Here is a 25,181-nt window from a genome sequence, read left to right on the forward strand (position 1 = left end):
CAAAGCATAGATTAATAAAAATAAAGTTAGTAATTTATCATCTGCGATTGCTTTACCGTGTTAGAATAGTCTGATCTGAGATCTTATTGGCCTTTTTAGGTTTTTAGCTGGTCTTGCGAGTTGCATTATATCTATTTTATTTCACATTAATATCCTAAGCTTAAATCATCTTTAATCAAACAGCTCAGTCTTTATTGAATAACATACAAAAAAGTCAGCATACCAGTATTTTGTACTGAACCAGCTGTTTATAGATTTTTTTTTCATAACCCAAATTACATTATAATGTTTTTAGAAATTTTTTACACTTTAGTCAAAGAAAACACAAGGTTTTTATTATTAAGGGGAAACAAAATGCAAAACTGCAAAGCCTCATGTAGGGAAAAAGTGTTAAAACCTAAATATAATTAATAATAAAATTAATAAATAAATGCCTAAACCTAATAACTGGTTGGGCCACCCTTAGTAGCGACAATTGCATTCAAGCATTTTCGATAACTTGCAATGAGTCAGGTTGCATCGCTTTGGAGGAATATTGGTTCACTCATCTTTGCTGAATTGTTGTAATTCAGCCATATTGGATGGTTTTCATGCATGATCTGCCTTTTTAAGGTAATTCCACAGCATCTCAATTAGATTCAAATCAGGAATTTGACTAGGCCACTCCACAGTCTTCATTTTTGTTTTTCTTCACACTAGCAGCGACTTTGTTGCTTCCTGTCAATCTGGTTGGCTATGGAAGTCGCTAGTGAGCATTCCCACCTTTAGTTTGATTAGGTAACATTTATGGTGAAAATGAATGAGTTTGCCTGCTGCTTAAAGTAAGCATTATTTAGAGAAAGCACTAAATAAAAATGAAATCAGTGCATAAAATCCTAAATTACTAAGATTATCAAGTAAAACGTTTGCTCTTTGTCATTATGGCTATTTATCTGCTGCAAACGTGGGTCTGTGTAGTTCTAGAACAACCAGCCTTTGCAAGAGCTAAGTGAGGATACTGATGCTCGTATTGGCAGTCACTCAAGAAATTTGCTCTTCATATGCATGAAGTTGAAAGATTCTAAACTTTGTCGCTGTTACTATAGTAGCTGGAGGTCACCGGAAGTAGCTGGCTCCCAGTTGAAATTAATGATTGCTTGTTGCTTTGCCTCTGCAAGTCGCACGTAGTGTGAATGCAGCTTCATGGGAAGGCATGAACACTCCCGTAGCTGAGGAAAGTGAGGCTCCAGTTCTGTGGATGTTGTGGGGTTTTTGTGAACTCTTGGTTGAGCTGTTGCTGTGCTCTTGAGGTAATTCTGGTCATCGTCCATTTCTGGATAGGTTCTTCACTCTTCCATTTTTCCACTTGTCAATAATGGCTCTCGTTATTGTTCAGTGTAGTCCCAAATCTTTAGAAAAGGCTATATACCCTTTTCCAGAATGGTTGATCTCAATTATTTTCTTTCTAATCAGTTTTTTAATTTCTTTAGATCTCTGCATTGTCTAGTTTTGAGGATCTTTTGGTCTACTTCACATTGTCAGGCAGGTCCTAATCAAGCAATTTCTTAATTGTGAACAGGTGTGGCAGTAATTAGGCCTGGGTGTGAAAGAAATGATCTCTGGTGAGATAAACCACAGTTAAGTTGTTTTAATAAGAGGGCAGCACTTTTGTAATTTTGGATTTAGTTTTCCTCTAATAAAAAACTTTCATCTCAAAACTGCATGATTTATTTTCTTGTGTTATCTTTGACCAATATTTACATTTGTTTGATGATCTGAAATATAAAATTTTTATAACATGCAAAAAAAATAAGAAATCAGTAAGGGGCAATTACTTTTTCACACCACTGTATACACAACAGCTCACTCTTAGTTTATTAACTTTTTGCTGTCCCTAAGTGCTGGAACTTGCACTTCTATGGGTAATCTGCATTTACCCTACATCCTATAGGATGCATGAGTGTAGATCTTCCCTGTGGTTGTGACATAACCTGCATCCAGTTGCTGATTTTGTTTTAGTGGTCATATAATTGTTGCTAAATCTTTTCTGGAGATGGCGAAGTCCATACTAGTTCAGAAGTTAACCTTTCAGAGATGATGTCAAAAAAGCTTATTTCTTTGCACCTCTATATTCATATGCAACATGTCCATTTCATACACTTTTTATTTGAGCAAATCATAAAGTTGAATATTGCCAAGCCTTATTGCATACCTGCTGCCTGCATTGCAAGTCCCATATGAGCACATTTTTATAATTTTTCATGTTAATATTGACTAGATCAGCTGTCAATAAAACTGCCATAAATGTCAGGGTTTGTAGTTGGGAAGGATGAGGCGAGGACCTAAATGCAAATAACCAAGGATTTTATTTTTATTTTTTTTTAAATACACGTTCACAACAACAAGAGACACAAACTAACAAGGCATGGCCAGTGCCCGAACTCTGCCACAAAACCGAAGTAGCAGAGTCCTGACAGTGAAGGATTAATTGCTACCAGTTTGATTTATGACCACTAACTAGTGAGAAAACAGATGCACCATGCTTGAATTCACTGAGCTCCTGAGAGTGACCCCAAGTGTTTGTGGAAACATTTGCATGCCTGGGTGCTAGATTTTATACACCTGTGGCCATGGACGTGATTGGAACACCAGAATTCAATTATTTGGAGAAGTCGCTAATTTTTTGGCAATATATGTTATGGTCATCCTCGAGATGGACCTCCATCCAAAAAGGTAGACGTTCTAATTTCATAGATTCAGACTCCTTACCTTTAATGTAAATTATCCTTTTTAACATCAAAATAGAACTATGACAGAACAAAGCAGTTGATCAGCTTAGAGCTGTCATAAAAATTAAATCAAGATTGCAAATGCTCAATGGCAGTGGATCAAAGAAAAGAAGCATGAACTAATTTCTTATTCCATTATGTTGTCATGTGTCAACAGAAAACGATTAATAAGATTATTTTTAGTGATTTATTATAGATATGTTTGTATTAATGTGTACATATCTGTAATAATTATTTATATTTGCTAAATGTCCAATTTTTTTTTTGAGACATCGTATGGTGGTGTTAACAAACTCCCCAGTTTGGCAGCTGCTAGGTAACCGTAAGTTATGAGTTGTCACATATTGGATATAAAAGGCAGGTCCTCAATAATACATTTGTTTACTGTAGGAGAGTAACATCTCATTATCACTTGTTATTTTACTGTGAGCATATTAGAAATGTAAATAATTGCATGGATCTCCTATAAGGGATAACATTAGAAAATGTTTTAGACTTTATTTATTTATATTTGTTTTTTGAAATGAGTGAAACACTTTTTGTGTTTCTTCTGAAACTATACTTTAACTTTCACAGCTTTCATCACCTGTATGTCACAGAGACTGCCTACATCTACCTGCCTTTTTCCTTCACAGGAGCTTTTTTTCTCTGCATATACAAGTACATCAGGACCTTCACTGATTTTGACATGACATTCGTATGTAGTCTCTTTTAATATCTGTTAAGCAATACACTGAAGATGGCAGCTGAAAATTACTCTGTGAGAAATATTGACAGCTTTATAATCACTGGATTTGATCACCTGCAGAACCAAAAGCTCCTCGGATCCCTCATCTTGATCACCTACATACTCATACTGCTTGGTAACGGCATCAATCTGTTTATAATCTTGGCTGATAGACATTTACACAAACCAATGTACATATTAATGTGTAATTTAGCTGTTGTTGATATAATTTACACCTCGACCTGCAGCACAACCATGATCTCAGTGCTGCTGGCTGATGTTAAAACTGTTTCATACTACTCCTGTATCTCTAGGATGTTCTTTTATAGTCTTGGTGACTTAACAATATGCATGGCTCTGACATTAATGGCAATAGACAGACTTATCGCCATCAGGCTTCCATTAAGATACCACAGCATTGTCACAAATTCACAAACATTTTTTTTTATTCTACTGACTTGGATCATTGCGATTGCTTTGATTGGGGTTATGACATCAGCAGTAGACAATGCCCCATACTGTCAGCCTGTCATCAGGTATGTGTTCTGTGAGTATGCTTCCATGATCAGAGCTGCTTGTGTTAATCCTGAGCCATACTTTTTCTTGCCTTCAATGATTAATCTGTGGTGGTTCTGTGGACTTTTCCCCTTTGTTATGTGCACGTATGCTGTTCTGGCATATAGTGTGACTAAACTCTCCAACTCAAGCAGAAAGCAAATGATCAACACTTGCTTGAGTCATTTAATTGTATTGCTCTGTTTTTATGCACCAAAGCTGGTCTCTAATGTGCTCACTCGAATTGGAGTTGTGTTGACTTTAACTGATCGAAATGCAATACTGATTATTTCATCTCTTCTTCCTGCTTTAATAAACCCTGTTGTTTATTGCACCAGGACTAAAGAGATCAGGAAACGATTAGCAGATGTGTTTTTGCACAAAAAAATAGTACCAGGTCATTTTAAAGTTATATCATGATTTATTGTATTCAGTTTCATGGTTAACTACGAAATATCAGTTGTTTTGATGTGTTTGTAATGCTTTTGCTTATGCCTGTTTACAAAATGAATAAAAACTAGGGGAAGAGAATACCAGTATTGAAAGAAATAAATGCCTCAAAGCCTAAAATATCACTAAACCTACACCTACAAGTCTCTTTAAACATGTTTAAACAGCTGTGATGTGCAATGTGGCCTACATTTGGTTAAATCAGATAACAAATATAATTTTCAAATACTGAATATCTTTTTAGTGCTGTCTTAATTCTGTCTTCATTTTGTTTGGGTCTTTTTATCTTAATAATTAATGGAGAAGGTTAAAGGTTACAGTCAAGTTTAGTTTGTGCCACATCATAAACATGAATAATTAAGGTTTGCTTTAATTGTCAGATTAAATAAACTGTCAAATTTTAGTGTGTTATTATCTTCAATTGCTTTACTGTGTTAATAAAACAGGCTGCACACAAAGTGTTTCCACTTTTGGTAAAGTACACAAGGGTCCTCACAATTACTCATTAATAGCTGAGCTGGTTTGTTTGTTTGAAAAAAACTCACTGCAGCAGTAAGAGGTTTTCACATTAAGACAATTTACAGTTGAAGCACTGAAAACATTAAAGACAGCACAATTTTTCAAGTTTTTACATCTAAGGAATAACTGATTGAATAATCATCAAGTCAGACACATTGACATAATTATTGGACTTTAGAGGTGTAATGGAACATGTATTCGTCACAAACTGTATAGAGCTGACGGTTCGGTTCATGCTCCCACTTGTTGAATACAGTCAGTCAAGATGTACAGTCACTATTATGATACATTTCTACTACAGCATCAAATCTAGAGATGCACCGATAACATTTTTTTAAAAATCCGATATTGACTGATACAGATCCGATCCCGATACTGTGCTTTTTTTTTTTTTTTTTTTTTTTTAGCCTAATACAGTTTCTATAGTTTTGGTGCATAAATAATAGATCTTATTTAGTAAAATAACACACATATAGGCCTACATCTTATGGCAGACGACACAATCTAACTAAAAACACAATGCTTGCTATAAACTGTAGGCTACATTATTTGAGCATTCATTCTGGCATTGATATGATCTGTTGTAGTCCAGCTTTCCTTTTTTTAATATTACAATTTTTCTTTGAAACCTGTAATAGACTACCACTATTGACCCTAATCGTTGCTAAAATAACCTGCCTTTTAGCAAAGCCTGATATTTTCCTGCAGGTTTAAAGCAGACTAAACTAAACTCTGCTAAAACCCAAACTCTCCGCAAGTGAGATGGAGAAACTGAAAGCATGTCTGAACAATAATTTTTTTGTCTGAAAATTATCTTTTTGGGTTGAAGCAGTGGTGCAGTAGATAGTGCTGTTGCCTCAAAGCAAGAAAGTCGCTGGTTCGCTCCTCGGCTCAGTTGGCGTTTCTGTGTGAAGTTTGCATGTTCTCCCTGCGTTCGCGTGGGTTTCCTCCGGGTGCTCCGGTTTCCCCCACAGTCCAAAGACATGCGCTATAGGTGAATTGGGTAGACTAAATTGTCTGTAGTGTATGTGTGTGAATGAGTGTGCATAGATGTTTCCCAGTGATGGGTTGCAGCTGGAAGGGCATCAGCTGCGTAAAACATATGGTGGATAAGTTGGCGGTTCATTTCGCTGTGGCGACCCCAGATTAATAAAGGGAATAAGCCGAAAAGAAAATTAATGAATGAAATTATCTTTGTGAAACAAATTTCGTTTGGTATAATTTGTTGGTTGTTTTAATGTATTTTTGTTGGTCAGTTATCCACAAAGTAAACCAGAAGGTGAAGTTCAAAACAAGGTCCGCTTATGCTTCAGTGCACAAACTGACAAACTAGTCTGTTAAATAAAATATTAATATAAATAAAATGACAGTGAAATATTCACAGTTTCAGAGTAGCCTATATTAGGCTTAATAATTTTCTGTTATTGACCTACCATATTGCGCCCGTCAGTTTCACTTGTATTAATTAGATCAACTACTTTGACCACAATGAGCCAGGCTTTACAGACTTTTCGCAGCACTTAACAAATTCACCTCGAAAGAATAAACTCAATCTAAAGGACGAGAACAGAAACTCTTTATGAGAATAATTTTACAGAGCGGCACACGTCACTTCTGCGCAGCTAGTGCGCTTAATGAAACGAATGATGCATCACTGAGACACAGCGCGCAACCCTCCGGTGTCTGCAGACACTTTTAAAACAGCAACACAAAGGGAAGAAATCAGTGCGTTAAGGATCTGTCCAATGTATTATTGAGCCTTTTCTAATTTAAAGTTTCAGGTAGGCCTACTTTGTGTGCGAAGAGCAGGTAATAACCCTCTCTACTCCAGTGTTGCGAATGTTATCTGCTGATCTAACAGACACAGCAATATAAGAATTGGTTCAGTGTGTATGCATTAAATGCTTGTGACTGTTATTACAATTTACTAATGTACATGTTTTTAGACTGTTGGAGGTACCCGGGGAAAACACGGGGAGAAAATGCAAACTCCGTGCAGACTGGCTCAAATAGAACTTGAACCATTGGCACACCCGCTGCGAGGCATCAGCGCCAGCCACTGAGCCACCATGTCGCTGATCCTAGAATTGAGGAGGGCAAAGGGAAGGAAACACTTTGGAAACATATGTCAACATCTTGCTTTGGTTACTTTTCACAGTAATTTGTTCCCAGCAGTGTTTTTTGCTTGACATTTGCATAACGTTGAGAAATGCCCAACCTTTCTGAAACTCTCGGCTGCTCTCAACGCTTTATCTTTTCTTGTTATTATTCCTGTTGTACTGTACCCTTACCGAAGCTTGACTCCAAAACCGAGGGTCCTACCGAACTGTGACTTCGGTCTAGCTAACTTCAGTGTCAGAAACCATATTTAATTTGTGCATTGTAACTTTCATTCACCCGTTCAGATGAGGTCACTTCTGAAATTTCAATGGCAAGTTGTCTTAATGGTTTGAGGTTTATTGTTTAAATAACAAAGACTTATGAATTGTGTTTAAACACTGATAGGGTCACAAAGTTTGGGTTTCTTGTCCCATGTTCACTTACTCACAGTCAAAACCTTTGTAATAATGATGCCGTGAATAACATGTGGCACGCTTCTCTTTAACTTGAAAGCATGATTCTCTGTTGCTGCACCTCCATTGTTACTTCTGTGATCAGTCTGTTTGTTTCACTTGTATGGGGTCATTAGCCTAATGGTTAATTCCCAAATGTGGTCATTATTGCCACAGGGACGTTGCATGGTTATGCCTTTGGAGTTGTTTGTATGTATGTGCTACTCACCTGGTAACACAATTTCTAACTGTAACTAGTTCAGTGGTTGTGGCACTTTCCACAAGTACCCTTTCTCATTGGTCTCCATCTTAATGTGTAGAGATCCACTGAGAGGGAATGTCTCAGTTACATGTAACCCTATTAGCCTGAAGAAATGGGAATACCTCTTAATGACCACAATCCTGAACCACCGGCTAAATGCTGAGTTCCTTGGCCAGAACCTAATTAGTGACTTAAATACCATTTAAATACCTGTATGTATTGGAGTGGCCTCATAGACCTTTAGCCAATCAGATTCTGAACCTAAAACCTAAAAGAACGTCTTGATTAGGGATGTAACCCATGTCCCCTGAAAGATGGTGCATTGAAGGCAGATGAGATTCCACAAATAATAGTGTTAAACAATAAATTATATTAGTTAACACAACACAAATGGTAACCTGAAATATTTCATATGCAAAAGAAATCTCAAGTTATCATTTTTCTTTAGGAATTTACATTTTAAAAAGTTTTACAATCCAAGCACTTGTAATGGTGTGGTCTTGTATAACCTTGATTTTGCTTTCATGTTTTACTCTGATTAGCAGTATCACTACAATAATAGGAAATAGATGGCATACTGTATCTGGAGTAGTAAAATGTAGAAACTATGAATCTGTCCATGGCAGATATGATATCAGTGTATGAAAAAAACTAGCAAATACATTTATATTGAATATATTAAAACAGAATTATAGCTTTGTGCATTATATTGTACTATGGTTTAAGTATTATATCAGCCTTGAACTGTTATGAACTGTGGTGTTCTGAACAAACCCCCAAGTTTAATTAAGGCTGCTAAGTAACCATAACGTGTTTGTCATGCAATGAAAATATAAAAGAGGGGACATCAGTGTTGCATTTGTTGAAATAAAAGAGGAGCAGCTGAAAATCTTGCATGCAATTTTAAAATTCACTGAACATTTTTAATGTCTAAACATTTTTTCAGGATCTAAGGAGGAATGCCATAAGAAAAAAAGAAAATCTTGTATATCTTATTTGTATTTATTTTAATGATTAAATCTCTTTTTGTGTTTCTTTTGAAACTGTACTTCAACCTCAGAAGTTTTCATCACCTGGCTGTTACAGATGCTATATACATGTTTTTGCCATTTTCTTTCACAGGAGCTTTTTTTCTGTGCATATATGAGTACATCAGGGATTTTGTTTAGGTTATTTTGACTTGTAGTGGATAATGAGTTTGTGTCTATTTGTTTAAAATTTGACAAAGTATGGGAAATTATACTGTTAATAATGTTGACAGCTTTATAATCACTGGATTTGATCACCTGCAGAACCAAAAGCTGCTTGGATCTCTCATCTTGATAACCTACATACTCATACTGCTTGGGAATGGCATCAATCTGTGTATCATCTCGACTAACAGACATTTACACAAACCAATGTACATATTAATCTGTAATCTAGCTCTTGCTGACATCATTTATACCACGATAAGCAGTGCAACCATGATCTCAGTGCTGCTGGCTGATGTTAAAACTGTTTCATACTACTCTTGCATCTCCAGGATGTTCTTCTATCATATTGGTGATTTCACAGAGTGCATGGCTCTGACATTAATGGCAATAGACAGACTTATCGCCATCAGGCTTCCATTAAGATACCACAGCATTGTCACAAATTCAAGGACATTTCTTTTCATTGTACTGACTTGGGTGATTGCAATCGCTTTAATGGGTGTCTTGACATCAGCAGTAGACAATGCCCCATACTGTCAGCCTGTCATCAAGTATGTGTTCTGTGATTATCCTTCCATGATCAGAGCTGCTTGTGTTAATCCTGAGCCATACTTTTTCTTGCCTGCAATGATTAATCTGTGGTGGTTCTGTGGACTGTTTCCTTTTGTTATGTGCACGTATGCTGTTCTGGCATATAGTGTGACTAAACTCTCCAATAATTCAAGCAGAAAGCAAATGATCAACACTTGCTTGAGTCACCTTGTTGTCCTGCTCAGTTACTATGCACCGAAAATAGTTTCTGCATTACTCACTCGAATAGGAGTTGTGTTGACTTTGACAGAGAGAAATGCAATACTGATTATTTCATCGCTTATTCCTCCATTAATCAACCCCACTGTTTATTGCACCAGAACTAAAGAGATCAGGAAACGGTTAGCAGATGTATTTTTACACAGAAAAGTTGCACCAAATATTTTAAAGGTTTTAGCATAATTATTATTGTCATTCTGGATGGATGGTTGATGATTTGCTGTTTCTTTTTTTTTTCTTCTTTTTTTTGTGATGCTCATGTTAAAAATAAAACAAATGCAAAGATGTTTATATGTTGTTGTGTAATGAACAACAAAAGGTCAATCTAGAGATCATATATGTACTTTATTATTAGTTATTAATAATTATAATTAGTTGATTTTATAATTATAACAGCATATTTACATTGCTTTTTACTTTACAGTACATAACACCAGCTTGGTACTATCAAAATTAACACAACTCAAGTCACAGTTGCTGCTAAAAAATAAAAAAATATATGTTTTTTAAATGAAATTTCATGTTAAGCTGTGTTTAATGTAAAGTTTCTATTTTGGAATTTTTTTAGATATCTGTGACACTGCAGCTGAAACAATAGCATGAACTAATAAGATCACTAATAACCTCTGGTAATAATTATGTGCTTTATTCAGGTTTATAAAGTAAGTTTGAAAACCATTTTGTTTGACATTTATAAGCATACTGAAAATGCCAGCACATCTTTGAAATAAAAAAAAACTAGCACATGAACTGTAGAACTTTTTTTTCCACAATATTTTTATTTTTCGTTTTCAGTTTGTACACATTGAAATACTGCATTTTACAACAATAATAACCTTGTTGCGTTTACAAATTATACAAAATATGAAGATATATATTAATATATATATATATACATATATATATATATATATATATATATATATATATATATATATATATATATATAATAAAAGCTAAAAGCAAAAAAACAAACAAACAACAACAAAAAAATAAATAAAAAATGTAAATAAAAGTAAAACTGCTCCTCTTTTTGTCATTAATAGTAATCTATTCAAACATGACAGTTATAATCATACTAAGTACTAGGTACCGCAAATATATATTAAAGAATGTATCCTCTATGATGTATATCATTGTCATGATTCAATCAAATTAAGTTATTTTTTTTCACTGCAGATAATATCTCGCATCATCTGAAAATACAAATAATTTTGGTTACAGTGTGTTGCAACCATTTGTTTAGGTACAAACAATTATGTTTACAAGCCAAAAGTAGCAAAAAGGACATTGTGATGCCTTTGCTGTATTAAAGTTATTTCATTGGGTATCTCTTACATTTTTGTTACATTTTATGAATAACCCCAGTAAAAATTAAAGGGGGTATCTGTGGTACTTCAATGAAGAAAAGGCAACAGAACAGTCACATGAAAAACATTATTGGTAAAAAAAAAATAATAATACATTTTGAAGGATAAAATGCATAGTAATAATGAAATTAACTGTTAAAAAAGTGTTGACAGTCTGTGTAGATCAGGGGTCACCAACCTCAGTCCTGGATGGCTGGTGTCCCTGCAGGCCCAACTTGCCTCAACACCTAACAGGAAGTTTCTAGTATACAGAATACACCTTGATAAGCTTGTTCAGGTGTGTATGCTTAGGGTTGGAGCCAAACTCTTTAGGACATCAGCCTTCCAGGAGCAAGTTTGGTAACCACTGGTGTAAAGGATCTCTTGAAGTTGATCTCTTGAGCTCCAGAAACCCGTAATGAGTAGCAGGTGCTTTGTCAATTATATATTTGACAAGCAAAAAGGTGAGAGAAAAGAACCCTAAACCCACCTGAAGAATCAATTTAGCCTACTGTAAAAGGTATTCTTCAGTACAGTATTGTTCTATTATTATGTTCAATTGTATTCATGTTTATTTACATAGCACTTTTACAATGTAGATTGTGTCAAAGCAGTCTAACATAGAAGTTCCAGTAAATTAAAACTGTCAGTCCAGTTTTCAGAGTTCAGTTTAGTTCAGTTCAGTGTGATTTAAGTTTCACTGCTAAAAGTCCAAACCCTGAAGAGCAAATCCAAAAATGCGCAGCTGCACAAGTCCCAAACCAAGCAAGCCAGTGGCGACAGCGGCGAGGAATAAACTTCACCAATTGACGAAAGTAAAGGAAAAAACCTTGAGAGAATCCAGGCTCAGTTGGGCATGACCATTTCTCCTCTGGCCAAACTTCTGCAAAGCTGCAGTCTAGGCACTGAAGGCAGGAGAACGCTGGTTCCCCTTCGGGGGGAACTTCAGCACTATAAGTGGATTTGATTGTAAAATCCACGCATTGGGAGGTTCGGTTCAGAAGCTACTCGTCTGAAAGAGTATTGAACGGGCCAATTAAGAATGAATTGGCAGCGCAAGCCTGCGCAGGTGAGCGGCATAAGCAATCAACTGAGTATATAAGCTCACCTGGCGCCAGCAGACGCTATCCTTTTCGCTTCAGAGACTTTCTGATCGAGTCGATGAGGGTTCCTTCTGCTGTGACCAGCGATTCTGAGCGAACGAGAGCATTCTCCCGGTCCAGAGTGTGTACACGCAGTGGCAGACGGTCGAGCTGGGTTTCTCCCTTGCCTGGCGTTCTTTGGGTCCGGTCCTCCAGAGCGGTGCGTATAAAGTTGCAAACTTCACAGAAAGAGCAACACAGTCGTGCAGCACGTCCTTATCAGGACGGCGCTCCGACTGTGCGTTTCTGGATGCGGTGGTTTCCTGTCCTCGGATGATGGGCGCGGGCACTGCGTTACATGTCTGGGGGTCCAGCATGTTAATGCGCTGCTCGCGGACAGTTCATGTCGTCATTGCGATGCCATGACTGTTGCGCAAGATCGCGGTTAGCCTTTGCAAAAGGGCGAACCACCCCAGTTGTCCCCTGCTCTGCAGCGGGCACTCGGGCAGATCTGAGGGTTTCAGCGAGAGATAATCCGTCGCCCACGGGCCCGCGGACCTCCCGCTCCTCTAAGCGCTCCATCCAAGCTTCAGGCGGGGGAAGCGATCCGTCTAACAGATGGTAGCCCTTACGCCCGATGACACCGGAGACCAGATGTCCACCGCGGCGTCGGAGGGTGGGCTTTCATTGTCCGATGATGATCCAGACCCGCTCGCCCCCTTCGGGCTGGTGAGCGCTGTCACTACGGATCCTGAAACGGACATGTTAGCCGTGCTTTCCCGGGCTGCTTCGGCCGTGGGTTGGAGATGGTTTATCCCCCAGCTCCGCGGCCGGACCGACTAGAGGGGCGTTCCCTTCTTCCCGGAGGTGCACAGTAGGCTCACGCGGTCTTGTAAAGCACTTTTTTCTGCTCGTGCTGCGTGTTCCTCCACCCTAACCACTCTTGACGGTGAAACAACCAGGGGGTATGTGGCGATTCCTCAGGTTGAGTGCGCGATGGCGGTAAATCCGCGCGGCGCCTCTTCTTGGCGGGGTCCGCCTCGTCTCCCATCCAAAGCCTGTAAGTTATCTACCTCCCTCGGAGCTAGAGCTTACATAGCTGCGGGCCAGGCTGCTTCCGCCTTGCATGCGATAGCCACCTACCAGCGCTACCAAGCGCAGGCGCTGGCCGAGCTGCACAAGGGTGGGTCCAACCCAGGCTTACGAGCTTCGCACCGCCGCCGACTTAGCTCTTCGGACTACTGAGTCCGCTGCGTGTGCGTTGGGGAGGACGTTGTCCACATTAGTGGTCCAGGAGCGCCACCCCTGGTTCGGCGACACTGTCTGTGAATTCACCCAGGAATTCAAGGCGGTGAGAGAGCAGTTGGTGGGTGATGTCTTATCGGCGGTCCGTAGCCCGCTCCGCCCGCCGTGCCATTCATACCTGCTCCTCGCCGAAGGCGCCCGCCTACGAGAGCTGCTCCGCCCCCGCACAAGCCTCCGGCGAAGCGAGCGCGTCGGGCACCTCAGAAGCAGGCAGCCCCCCTGCCCAGAACGCCGCTAAGTCCGGCAACGGACCGCGAAGCGCCCCTGGGACAGGCCATCTGGAGAAGAGGGAACTTGCTCTTTCCCCGCTGGAGGGCGGGGCCCCATTTCCAACGGCACTTTTTACTGCCATGAAAACATTATGAAAGGGCACTTTTCACTTCCCCAGATGTGACAGCCCGAAATCTGCCAGTCTGGGACGCTATGCTTTCTAGCTTGCAGATTCGGTGCGTTTCGCCAGTGGCTCACGAGCGCTGGGAGGACGGTCTCCTTTCTCCCACCCCTCAAGCCTCCTCTCCGGAGCTCGGGTTTGGAGTGAGAGCAAATATCTCACCTCCAGCTTTTCCGTGGGACCCGCAAGCTTCCCGGATCAGCACACCCACTCCGCGCTGCCCCACTGCTGGTACGTCAGCGATTGTAGCAATGAGTCCATTAGCGGGAGCTCTGCCTGCCTGGTTAGCGCGGGCCAGCTCTTCGCGGTGGCTCATACGCACAATCAGACTCGGCTATGCGATTCAGTTCGCGAAACGGCCCCCCAAGTCACGGGTGTGTATTCACCAGGGTCAGCCCCCTGTCCGCCCCTGTCTTGCGAGAGGAGATTGCTGTCCTCCTGGCGAAGGATGCAATCGAGCCGCTCCCTCCAGCCGAGATGGAGAGCGGGTTTTACAGCCCACACTTCATCGTGCCCAAAAAGAGCAGTGGGTCACGGCCAATCCTAGATCTGCGCGTTTTGAACCGCTGCCTGCACAAGCTGCCGTTCAGAATGCTCACGCAGAAGCGCATCCTCCGGTGCGTTCGTCCTCTGGGTTGGTCTGCAGCATTAGACCTGATGGACGCGTATTTCCATGTCTCCACTCTTCCTCGCCACCGACAGTTTCTGCGGTTTGCGTTTGAAGGTCGAGCTTGGCAATACAAAGCCCTCCCCTTCGGGCTCTCTCTGTCTCCGCTGGTCCTCACCAAGCCCGCGGAGGGTGCCTCAGCGCCCCTTCGGCTCGCGGGCATCTGCATACTCGATTTCTTTACGACTGGCTGATTTTTGCCCTCTCTCGGAGCAGTTGATTATGCACAGAGACAAAGTGCTCTGGCACTTCCACCTGTGGGGGTTTCAGGTCAACCGAGAAAAGAGCAAACTCGCCCCCGTGCAGAGGATCTCTTCTCTCGGGCTGGAGTTGGACTCGGTCACCATGGCAGCGCGCCTCTCCGGAGAGCGCGCTCAGCTGATGCTGTACTGTCTGAGAGAGCTCGACAGTAAAATAGTGGTCCCACTGAAACTATTTCAGAGGCTCCTGGGGCATATGGCATCCGCAGCCGCTTCATGCCGCTCGGATTATTCTATATGAGACCACTTCAGCACTGGCTAATCACGATCGAGTCCCCAGACGCGCATGGCACGCGCGCGCACACCGAGTCTCTTTTACTGCGCTGTGTCGCCGCGCCCTCAGCCCTTGGAGCGACCCCTCGTTCCTACAGGCCTGGGTGTCTCTAGAACAGGCGTCCAGTCTTTTTGTCGTTTCAGCAGACACTTCCAACACGGGCTGGGGGGCTGTGCGTTGCGGGTATGCGGCTGCGGACCTGTGGAAAGGTACCCAGTTGCATTGGCATATCGCCTGGAGCTGTTGGCAGTGTTCCTCGCTCTCCACCGTTTTTTTCCGGTGCTGGAGCGGCAACACGTGCTGGTCAGGACGGACAGTACGGCGGCGGTGGCGTATATCAGCCGTATAGGGGGTATGCGCTCTCGCCGCATGTCTCAGCTCGCCCGCCGTCTGCTCCTCTGGAGTCATCCGCGGCTGAAATCGCTGCACGCCATTCATATTCAGGCAAGCTCAACCGTGCAGCCGATGCGCTCTCACGGCAGCCTTGCGTCCTGGAGAATGGAGACTCCACCCCGAGTCTGTTCAGCTGATATGGGCGCGATTCGGGGAAGCCCAGATCGATCTGTTGCTTCCCCCGAGATCGCTCATTGCCAGTTGTTCTTTCCCTGACCGAGTGCTCTTGGCACGGATGCACTGGCTTACAGCTGGCCTCGGGGCACGCGCAAATACGCGTTTCCCCCAGTGAGCCTGCTCGCGCAGTTACTGTGCAAGGTCAGGGAGGACGAGGAACAGGTTGCTGGTTGCGCCCCTCTGGCTCAACCGGACCTGGATGTCAGAGCTCTCCCTCGCGATAGCCCTCCCCTGGCAGTCCCTTCGAGAGAGCACCTACTCTCTCAGGGACAGGGCACCACCTGGCACCCTCGCCGATCTTTGAAGAGATTTTTAGACGCGAGGAAGACTTAGGTAACCTCCGATTGCGGTGGCTAATACCGTCACTCGGGCTAGAGCCCCCTCCCCGAGCGCGCCTATGCCCTGACGTGGAGTCTATTCACTGAATGGTGTGTCTCTCGCTGAGAAGACCCCGTAATTTGGCAGATCAGCGTTGTGCTTTCTTTACGCCGAGAGAAGTTGGAGAGCAGGCTGTCACCCTCCACACTCAAGGTTACGTGGCTGCCATCTCCGCTCTCATAACGCGGTGGCTGGCGGCACCGTGGGAACGCATAACCTCATCATCCGGTTCCTCAGGGGCGTTAAGCGAATTAATCCACCCCGCCCCCTCTCATGCCCTCTTAGGATCTCGCCCTCGCTACACAAGCCGCGTCAGATCCCTTCGATCCTCGACTCAGTATCTTTCTGTCCCTGAAGACAGCTCTGCTGGTCGCGTTGATATCGATTAGAGGGTCGGGGACCCGGAGGCATTTTTCGGTCAGTGACTCGTGCCTGTAATTGGGCTGGCTTCTCTCACGTCCTGAGACCCGCCCGCGATATGTGCCCAAGGTTCCTACCACTCCGTATTAATACGAGGTAGTGAGCCTGCAAGCGCTGCCCTCGGAGGAGGCAGACCCAGCCCTTCTTTATTGTCCAGTTCGCGTTTTGCGTATTATCCGGACCGCACTCAGAGTTTAGATCATCTGAGCAGCTCTTCGTCTGTTATAGCGGTCGGCAGCAGGGAAGTGCCGTACCGAAATAAGTTCCCACTAGATTGTGGATGCCTTTCTTTCACTATCAGAGCCGAGATGAGCCGCGTCCCCCGAGAGCGCGTGCGCACTCCACTCGGAGCTTCGCATCCTCTCGAGCGCGCGCACGCGGCGCCCCTCTAACAGACATCTGTAGAGCTGCGGGCTGGGTGACACCCAACACATTTGCAAGGTTTTACAATCTGCGAGTGGAGCCGGTTTCCTCAAGGGTATTAGGTAACCCTTGGTGATTGAGGAAACAATTCGGTAGGGTGTTGAAACACGCTTGCTGCGCCATTTTCCCTAACACGGAGATACGTGCGCCTTTTTATCTGTCAGTAAAGTTCCCCGTCAGGTGAGCCCTGCAGATTCCTCCGTGGCCCCCAGCACTGACTCAGCGGAGGAGTCACTTGCTGGCCCACTACGTTGTAGGTCTGCCCGCTGGTCAGCCCGCGTTTTGGGTAAAGGTGCCTGTTATGCGTGATCCCCACTAGGCGATCCCATATGCTTATTCCGCCACGGTTAAGTCCCCCCCCTGGGCGGACCCGTGTCTTCCCTCCCCGCTAACCACTCTTTTGCTATGCGTACTCCCCCTTTTTAGGGCTAGTCCATATGTAAATTCTGCCATCTATCCCCCCTTGGGTAACGGATGGCCTCCGCAGCGTCCTCCCTATCGGGATTGCACGCTTCCCAACGTACTGTCGTATTTTCCTAGAATTATCTAGATGCTCACGACTTCCCAAAAAATATATATAAATCCGTAAAACTTCTGTTGAAGTAGGATAAATTAGGGCCAGGGACACGTTGGAGGACCGCGCCCCCCATGATGTGGGTGCGTCACGCTTGCTTGACTATCTCCTCATCGGGGGTGTTGGTAAGGTGCAGTCATTATGGCGCTTTCAATGGGCTCCCAATGCGTGGATTTTACAATCAAATCCACTTATAGTGCTGAAGTTCCCCCCGAAGGGGAACGTTCGAGGTTACTAAAGTAACCCTTCGTTCCCCGAGGAGGGGAACGGAAGCACTATACTCCGTCGCCATAATGACTGTCCCTTAGCTGTTGAAAGTCTCTTCAGCTTAAAAAGGATAGCGTCTGCTGGCGCCAGGTGAGCTTATATACTCAGTTGATTGCTTATGCCGCTCACCTGCGCAGGCTTGCGCTGCCAATTCATTCTTAATTGGCCCGTTCAATACTCTTTCAGACGAGTAGCTTCTGAACCGAACCTCCCAATGCGTGGATTTTACAATCAAATCCACTTATAGTGCTTCCGTTCCCCTCCTCGGGGAACGAAGGGTTACTTTAGTAACCTCGAACGTTATCCATCATGAAGAAGCTGCAGGTGTTAGTAGGTCACCGGCTAGTGTTCAGGCTGGCCCACAGGATCAATGCGAAGACTTGTCTGTCACTGGGTCTTTCAAGAATCAATCTCATGCTCTCTGCTCCTCTATGACCGCCACAGCATCTGCTCAGGATACAGCCTGGTCCAGGATTATGAATGCCTTGGCATCATCTCTTCACAGGTCTTGTATCACATCAATGGCACTGACTGATCTTTAGAGGCCTCGGAATGACTATCCCCAGGTGGAAATAGGGAATACATAAAACAATTAGCGTAGCTGCTGTTCATATTGTATTTAAACAAGATATTAAATATCAATGCAAAAATTAAGTGCTATAAAAAATAGTAGTTAGATAAATAAACATAAAAACAAAGATGTAAAGTATCTGAGTATTTCTAAAAAAAAAAAAATGTCTGGTGCATTAAGACAGGAAGAGTGTGGAGCACACCCATGCATCATCATCATGCATGCAACAATCATGTGATGCATTGTGTGTGTATGCTTTACTAAAAAAAAGTGATTTAATCTAGTTTTGAACAGAGAGTGTGCCTGAGCCTCGAACATTATCAGGAAGGCTATTCCAGAGTTTAGGAGCCATAAATGAGAAGGCTTGACTTTTGGGCTCTTTTAGTAGACTTTGCTATTTGAGGTACTACCAGAAGCTATTAATTTTGAGATGTTAGAGCGGGTTGGATTGTAGCGAGACAAAAGGTTGGTTAGATAAACAGGAGCTGGATCATTTAAAGCTTTGTAGGTAAGAATCAATATTTTGTAATTAATATGGAACTTAACAGGCAATAAAATTGGTGTGATATGATCATATTTTCTAGACCTGGTAAAAACTCTGGCAGCTGCATTTTGCACCAACTGAAGTTTATTAAAAGAGGATGATGGGCAAACCAGTGAACAGAGCATCACAGTAATCCAGCCTAGATGTCATAAAAGCAGCCTTGCGTCCTGGAGAATGGAGACTCCACCCCGAGTCTGTTCAGCTGATATGGGCGCGATTCGGGGAAGCCCAGATCGATCTGTTGCTTCCCCCGAGATCGCTCATTGCCAGTTGTTCTTTCCCTGACCGAGTGCTCTTGGCACGGATGCACTGGCTTACAGCTGGCCTCGGGGCACGCGCAAATACGCGTTTCCCCCAGTGAGCCTGCTCGCGCAGTTACTGTGCAAGGTCAGGGAGGACGAGGAACAGGTTGCTGGTTGCGCCCCTCTGGCTCAACCGGACCTGGATGTCAGAGCTCTCCCTCGCGATAGCCCTCCCCTGGCAGTCCCTTCGAGAGAGCACCTACTCTCTCAGGGACAGGGCACCACCTGGCACCCTCGCCGATCTTTGAAGAGATTTTTAGACGCGAGGAAGACTTAGGTAACCTCCGATTGCGGTGGCTAATACCGTCACTCGGGCTAGAGCCCCCTCCCCGAGTGCGCCTATGCCCTGACGTGGAGTCTATTCACTGAATGGTGTGTCTCTCGCTGAGAAGACCCCGTAATTTGGCAGATCAGCGTTGTGCTTTCTTTACGCCGAGAGAAGTTGGAGAGCAGGCTGTCACCCTCCACACTCAAGGTTACGTGGCTGCCATCTCCGCTCTCATAACGCGGTGGCTGGCGGCACCGTGGGAACGCATAACCTCATCATCCGGTTCCTCAGGGGCGTTAAGCGAATTAATCCACCCCGCCCCCTCTCATGCCCTCTTAGGATCTCGCCCTCGCTACACAAGCCGCGTCAGATCCCTTCGATCCTCGACTCAGTATCTTTCTGTCCCTGAAGACAGCTCTGCTGGTCGCGTTGATATCGATTAGAGGGTCGGGGACCCGGAGGCATTTTTCGGTCAGTGACTCGTGCCTGTAATTGGGCTGGCTTCTCTCACGTCCTGAGACCCGCCCGCGATATGTGCCCAAGGTTCCTACCACTCCGTATTAATACGAGGTAGTGAGCCTGCAAGCGCTGCCCTCGGAGGAGGCAGACCCAGCCCTTCTTTATTGTCCAGTTCGCGTTTTGCGTATTATCCGGACCGCACTCAGAGTTTAGATCATCTGAGCAGCTCTTCGTCTGTTATAGCGGTCGGCAGCAGGGAAGTGCCGTACCGAAATAAGTTCCCACTAGATTGTGGATGCCTTTCTTTCACTATCAGAGCCGAGATGAGCCGCGTCCCCCGAGAGCGCGTGCGCACTCCACTCGGAGCTTCGCATCCTCTCGAGCGCGCGCACGCGGCGCCCCTCTAACAGACATCTGTAGAGCTGCGGGCTGGGTGACACCCAACACATTTGCAAGGTTTTACAATCTGCGAGTGGAGCCGGTTTCCTCAAGGGTATTAGGTAACCCTTGGTGATTGAGGAAACAATTCGGTAGGGTGTTGAAACACGCTTGCTGCGCCATTTTCCCTAACACGGAGATACGTGCGCCTTTTTATCTGTCAGTAAAGTTCCCCGTCAGGTGAGCCCTGCAGATTCCTCCGTGGCCCCCAGCACTGACTCAGCGGAGGAGTCACTTGCTGGCCCACTACGTTGTAGGTCTGCCCGCTGGTCAGCCCGCGTTTTGGGTAAAGGTGCCTGTTATGCGTGATCCCCACTAGGCGATCCCATATGCTTATTCCGCCACGGTTAAGTCCCCCCCCTGGGCGGACCCGTGTCTTCCCTCCCCGCTAACCACTCTTTTGCTATGCGTACTCCCCCTTTTTAGGGCTAGTCCATATGTAAATTCTGCCATCTATCCCCCCTTGGGTAACGGATGGCCTCCGCAGCGTCCTCCCTATCGGGATTGCACGCTTCCCAACGTACTGTCGTATTTTCCTAGAATTATCTAGATGCTCACGACTTCCCAAAAAATATATATAAATCCGTAAAACTTCTGTTGAAGTAGGATAAATTAGGGCCAGGGACACGTTGGAGGACCGCGCCCCCCATGATGTGGGTGCGTCACGCTTGCTTGACTATCTCCTCATCGGGGGTGTTGGTAAGGTGCAGTCATTATGGCGCTTTCAATGGGCTCCCAATGCGTGGATTTTACAATCAAATCCACTTATAGTGCTGAAGTTCCCCCCGAAGGGGAACGTTCGAGGTTACTAAAGTAACCCTTCGTTCCCCGAGGAGGGGAACGGAAGCACTATACTCCGTCGCCATAATGACTGTCCCTTAGCTGTTGAAAGTCTCTTCAGCTTAAAAAGGATAGCGTCTGCTGGCGCCAGGTGAGCTTATATACTCAGTTGATTGCTTATGCCGCTCACCTGCGCAGGCTTGCGCTGCCAATTCATTCTTAATTGGCCCGTTCAATACTCTTTCAGACGAGTAGCTTCTGAACCGAACCTCCCAATGCGTGGATTTTACAATCAAATCCACTTATAGTGCTTCCGTTCCCCTCCTCGGGGAACGAAGGGTTACTTTAGTAACCTCGAACGTTATCCATCATGAAGAAGCTGCAGGTGTTAGTAGGTCACCGGCTGGTGTTCAGGCTGGCCCACAGGATCAATGCGAAGACTTGTCTGTCACTGGGTCTTTCAAGAATCAATCTCATGCTCTCTGCTCCTCTATGACCGCCACAGCATCTGCTCAGGATACAGCCTGGTCCAGGATTATGAATGCCTTGGCATCATCTCTTCACAGGTCTTGTATCACATCAATGGCACTGACTGATCTTTAGAGGCCTCGGAATGACTATCCCCAGGTGGAAATAGGGAATACATAAAACAATTAGCGTAGCTGCTGTTCATATTGTATTTAAACAAGATATTAAATATCAATGCAAAAATTAAGTGCTATAAAAAATAGTAGTTAGATAAATAAACATAAAAACAAAGATGTAAAGTATCTGAGTATTTCTAAAAAAAAAAAATGTCTGGTGCATTAAGACAGGAAGAGTGTGGAGCACACCCATGCATCATCATCATGCATGCAACAATCATGTGATGCATTGTGTGTGTATGCTTTACTAAAAAAAAGTGATTTAATCTAGTTTTGAACAGAGAGTGTGCCTGAGCCTCGAACATTATCAGGAAGGCTATTCCAGAGTTTAGGAGCCATAAATGAGAAGGCTTGACTTTTGGGCTCTTTTAGTAGACTTTGCTATTTGAGGTACTACCAGAAGCTATTAATTTTGAGATGTTAGAGCGGGTTGGATTGTAGCGAGACAAAAGGTTGGTTAGATAAACAGGAGCTGGATCATTTAAAGCTTTGTAGGTAAGAATCAATATTTTGTAATTAATATGGAACTTAACAGGCAATAAAATTGGTGTGATATGATCATATTTTCTAGACCTGGTAAAAACTCTGGCAGCTGCATTTTGCACCAACTGAAGTTTATTAAAAGAGGATGATGGGCAAACCAGTGAACAGAGCATCACAGTAATCCAGCCTAGATGTCATAAAAGCATGAACTAGCTTTTCTGCATCTGAGATAGATAGCATACTTCATAACTTAGCAATATTTCTCAGATAAAAGAATGTGTTTTTTGGACAATTTGCAAAGAACATTTGAATAGCCATCCTTTTTTAGTGTACAAAGACCCCTTTGTCACTGATAACTTCTGGAGCAAACCGTGGACAAGGAAAAATATTTCTAGTGTGCAGGTGTTTGCAAACTATTAAATGTAGTTTTACACTGTGTCCTAACAACACACAACACAACAAGATTCCAGCGACAAGCAATTTGTATGTCTGCACCAGACAGTTCTAACATTCATTTTCAAACTGTTAGCTAGTTATTTTATTTTCAAGATCTGAGGTGAACTATTTGCTTCCGCTTTCAGTAGCTATAAATACCACATGAAAAGTAAAATTTACACTGAATAAAGCACATAATCAGCACCTGAGGTGATCAATACATAGTAGTTTATGCTGTTGTTTTAGCTGCAATTTAACATAAAAACACTGCACATTTTTCACGTCAATGTTGTGGACAGACAAAAAATCCTTTTAACATAAACAGGATGTCTTTTATTGCATATAGTTAGGACAATATGCTGCACATTAGACTTAAAAGCCAGTCAGTTGTGTTTTAGGCCTCTATGCAACATTCAAAGAAATAGCCATGAGTGGATCTTGAGGTGTTAGTTAAGGAAGATTAAAAAAAAGCGTATTGAGAAATACAGAAAGCTGTGATCCAATATTTAAGTATATTATAGTTTTATCTTAATAGAATTAATTCAGTACTTTGTTACAAAAATAGTGATTATCAGTCTTAAAACACAACACTGGAAAATAAAAGAATGATCAACGAAATTAAAAAAAAATATTAGGTATGCAATAGAACAGCGAAGACATTTAGAGGATGAATAAACAGAAAATTAATTGTTTGCTTCTGTCATTTCCCAATAGAGACATTAATATCGTGATCTGTTATTAATTCAGATCATCAGTGTATTAAACTCTTGACACCGTTGTGCATTTGAGCGTGCAATGCCCCCAATGGATTTACAGTTTTTTTTTTCTGATTAAATTTTTTTATGGATTTAAAGTTTGTTATATTCTGATTTTTAGAGACCTTTACAGAAAAACCTTGATATTGTTCATCTATATTTTAGTGCATCAAAGGTACTAGCTGCAAACTTTATTACAATCATTTTCATGTGTCACCGCTCATCAGCTGGCAAATAAAACATAGAAAGTTTACATACAGTATTTGAGTGACTTTCTACATATCGTATTAGGGTTATGAAAAATAGCCTATTAGCCTATTCATTTAACCCATCTAGATATCTCCTTCAGCCTAAACAAACATTGATGTTTTGATTGAAGTGGCCCTTACAGAGAACCATTTGAGATTTGATATCATGAGGTTTGATGTCATTAAACGCAGAAAACACTGTCACTGCTGTTCATCTGAAGAGTGTCAACATATTTGCTACATGCTCTTAATTTGCTCTCTGGAGATACTTGACAGACACTGAAGAACACAGACAGATGGGAAAGCAGACCAGAGAGAATGATCATAGCAGGGTGATGTAAAAAAGTGACACCAATTAATGTGGATAATGCCAGTCTTTGAGATCTCTGTGATTTTTAACCTTCATGCATATGACAGATCATTGAAGATCAGAGCATAGTTATTAATTTAACACGCAGTCTGTAGAGGTAGAGATAGGGTTAAAAAAAATATGTATCAGGGTTTTTGTTTTAAAATATCATTTTTAATTCATTCACTCAGTCATTTTTCTTCGGCTTAGTCCCTTTATTAGTCAGGGGTCCCCACAGCGGAATGGACCGCCAACTATTTTAGCATATGTTTTACACAGCAGATGCCCTTCCATCTTCAACCCACATCCATACACACACATACACTACGGCCAATTTAGTTTATTCAATTCATCTATAGTGCATGTCTTTGGACTGTGGAGAAAACCCACGCCAACATGGGGAGAACATGGAAACTCCACACAGAAATGCCAACTTACCTAGCCGGGACACGAACCAGCGACTTTCTTGCTGTGAGGCGACAGTGCTAACCATTCAGCCATCGTGATGCCCCCTATATTTTTTAATATTTTAGAAAACCCATTGGAAATTTCACACTGTCACAAATTTGCATTAACATGACAATGCAAATCTTTTTAATCTAATGCAAACATGCTTTCTTTTTCTTACTAGACTTTTCAAATAAAACAGATGAGCACGATCAACCTGTAAATGTGGCTGAAGACACAGATGAAGCAACTTTTATGAAGCCTTTACATTTTTAATAATAATAATAAAAATAAATTTTATTTATAATGCGCTATTATCAGTCCCAAAGCCCTAACAGGCATACAAGGCTAACAAAGCTATAAAAAAAAAAAAACAATAAAACAGTAAAATAAAATAAAAATAAAAAAAGACCACATTAAAATTTGAACGATTTTTAAATGGACATTACTTAAATACATATTGTATTTTCTCATTTATTGATGTTCAGAGTATTTCATAACCAAAAATGGTATGCTGTGATCAGTTGCCCATAGAGAAAACTTTAAACACATTTGACACAGGGAGACATGATATGCAGTAGGCCTGATTTTTAGACCAGATATTATAGGTCTTTTCCTTATATTTTCTTTATTAAAACTTATCAATAATAACAAAGTAA

At 42.6% G+C, this 25,181-nt stretch overlaps 3 protein-coding genes across 18 annotated transcripts in view; all 3 read left to right on the top strand.

Annotated features, from left to right (window-relative positions):
* The window catches only part of or30bv1 (odorant receptor, family 30, subfamily BV, member 1), a 190,265-nt gene that overhangs the window by 124,498 nt on the left and 40,586 nt on the right, over window positions 1-25,181 (top strand). For 2 of the 16 annotated variants that reach the window (XR_012385999.1, XR_012386000.1), the window contains exon 4: window positions 6,966-8,718. The exons of 11 other annotated variants lie outside the window; for them this stretch is intronic. Coding sequence is in view for 1 of the 5 variants with exons in the window: in XM_073914225.1 (XP_073770326.1) it covers window positions 9,063-10,022 (960 nt within the window). In the remaining 4 variants the exon portion in view is untranslated. Of the gene's footprint in view, window positions 1-6,965; window positions 10,079-25,181 lie in introns of those variants that run through there. 3 more of the 16 variants (XR_012385995.1, XR_012385998.1, XM_073914225.1) reach the window with 3 other exon arrangements.
* or80a1 (odorant receptor, family 80, subfamily A, member 1) lies at window positions 3,508-4,470 on the top strand. The gene is given in 1 exon segment (NM_001256353.1): window positions 3,508-4,470. A coding segment is annotated over 1 exon segment (963 nt).
* or80a13 (odorant receptor, family 80, subfamily A, member 13) lies at window positions 9,063-10,022 on the top strand. Its single transcript, NM_001256354.1, is given in 1 exon segment — window positions 9,063-10,022. A coding segment is annotated over 1 exon segment (960 nt).

The sequence above is a fragment of the Danio rerio genome, chromosome 10 (genome assembly GCF_049306965.1).
Source record: "Danio rerio strain Tuebingen ecotype United States chromosome 10, GRCz12tu, whole genome shotgun sequence".
NCBI classification, from domain to species: domain Eukaryota; kingdom Metazoa; phylum Chordata; class Actinopteri; order Cypriniformes; family Danionidae; genus Danio; species Danio rerio.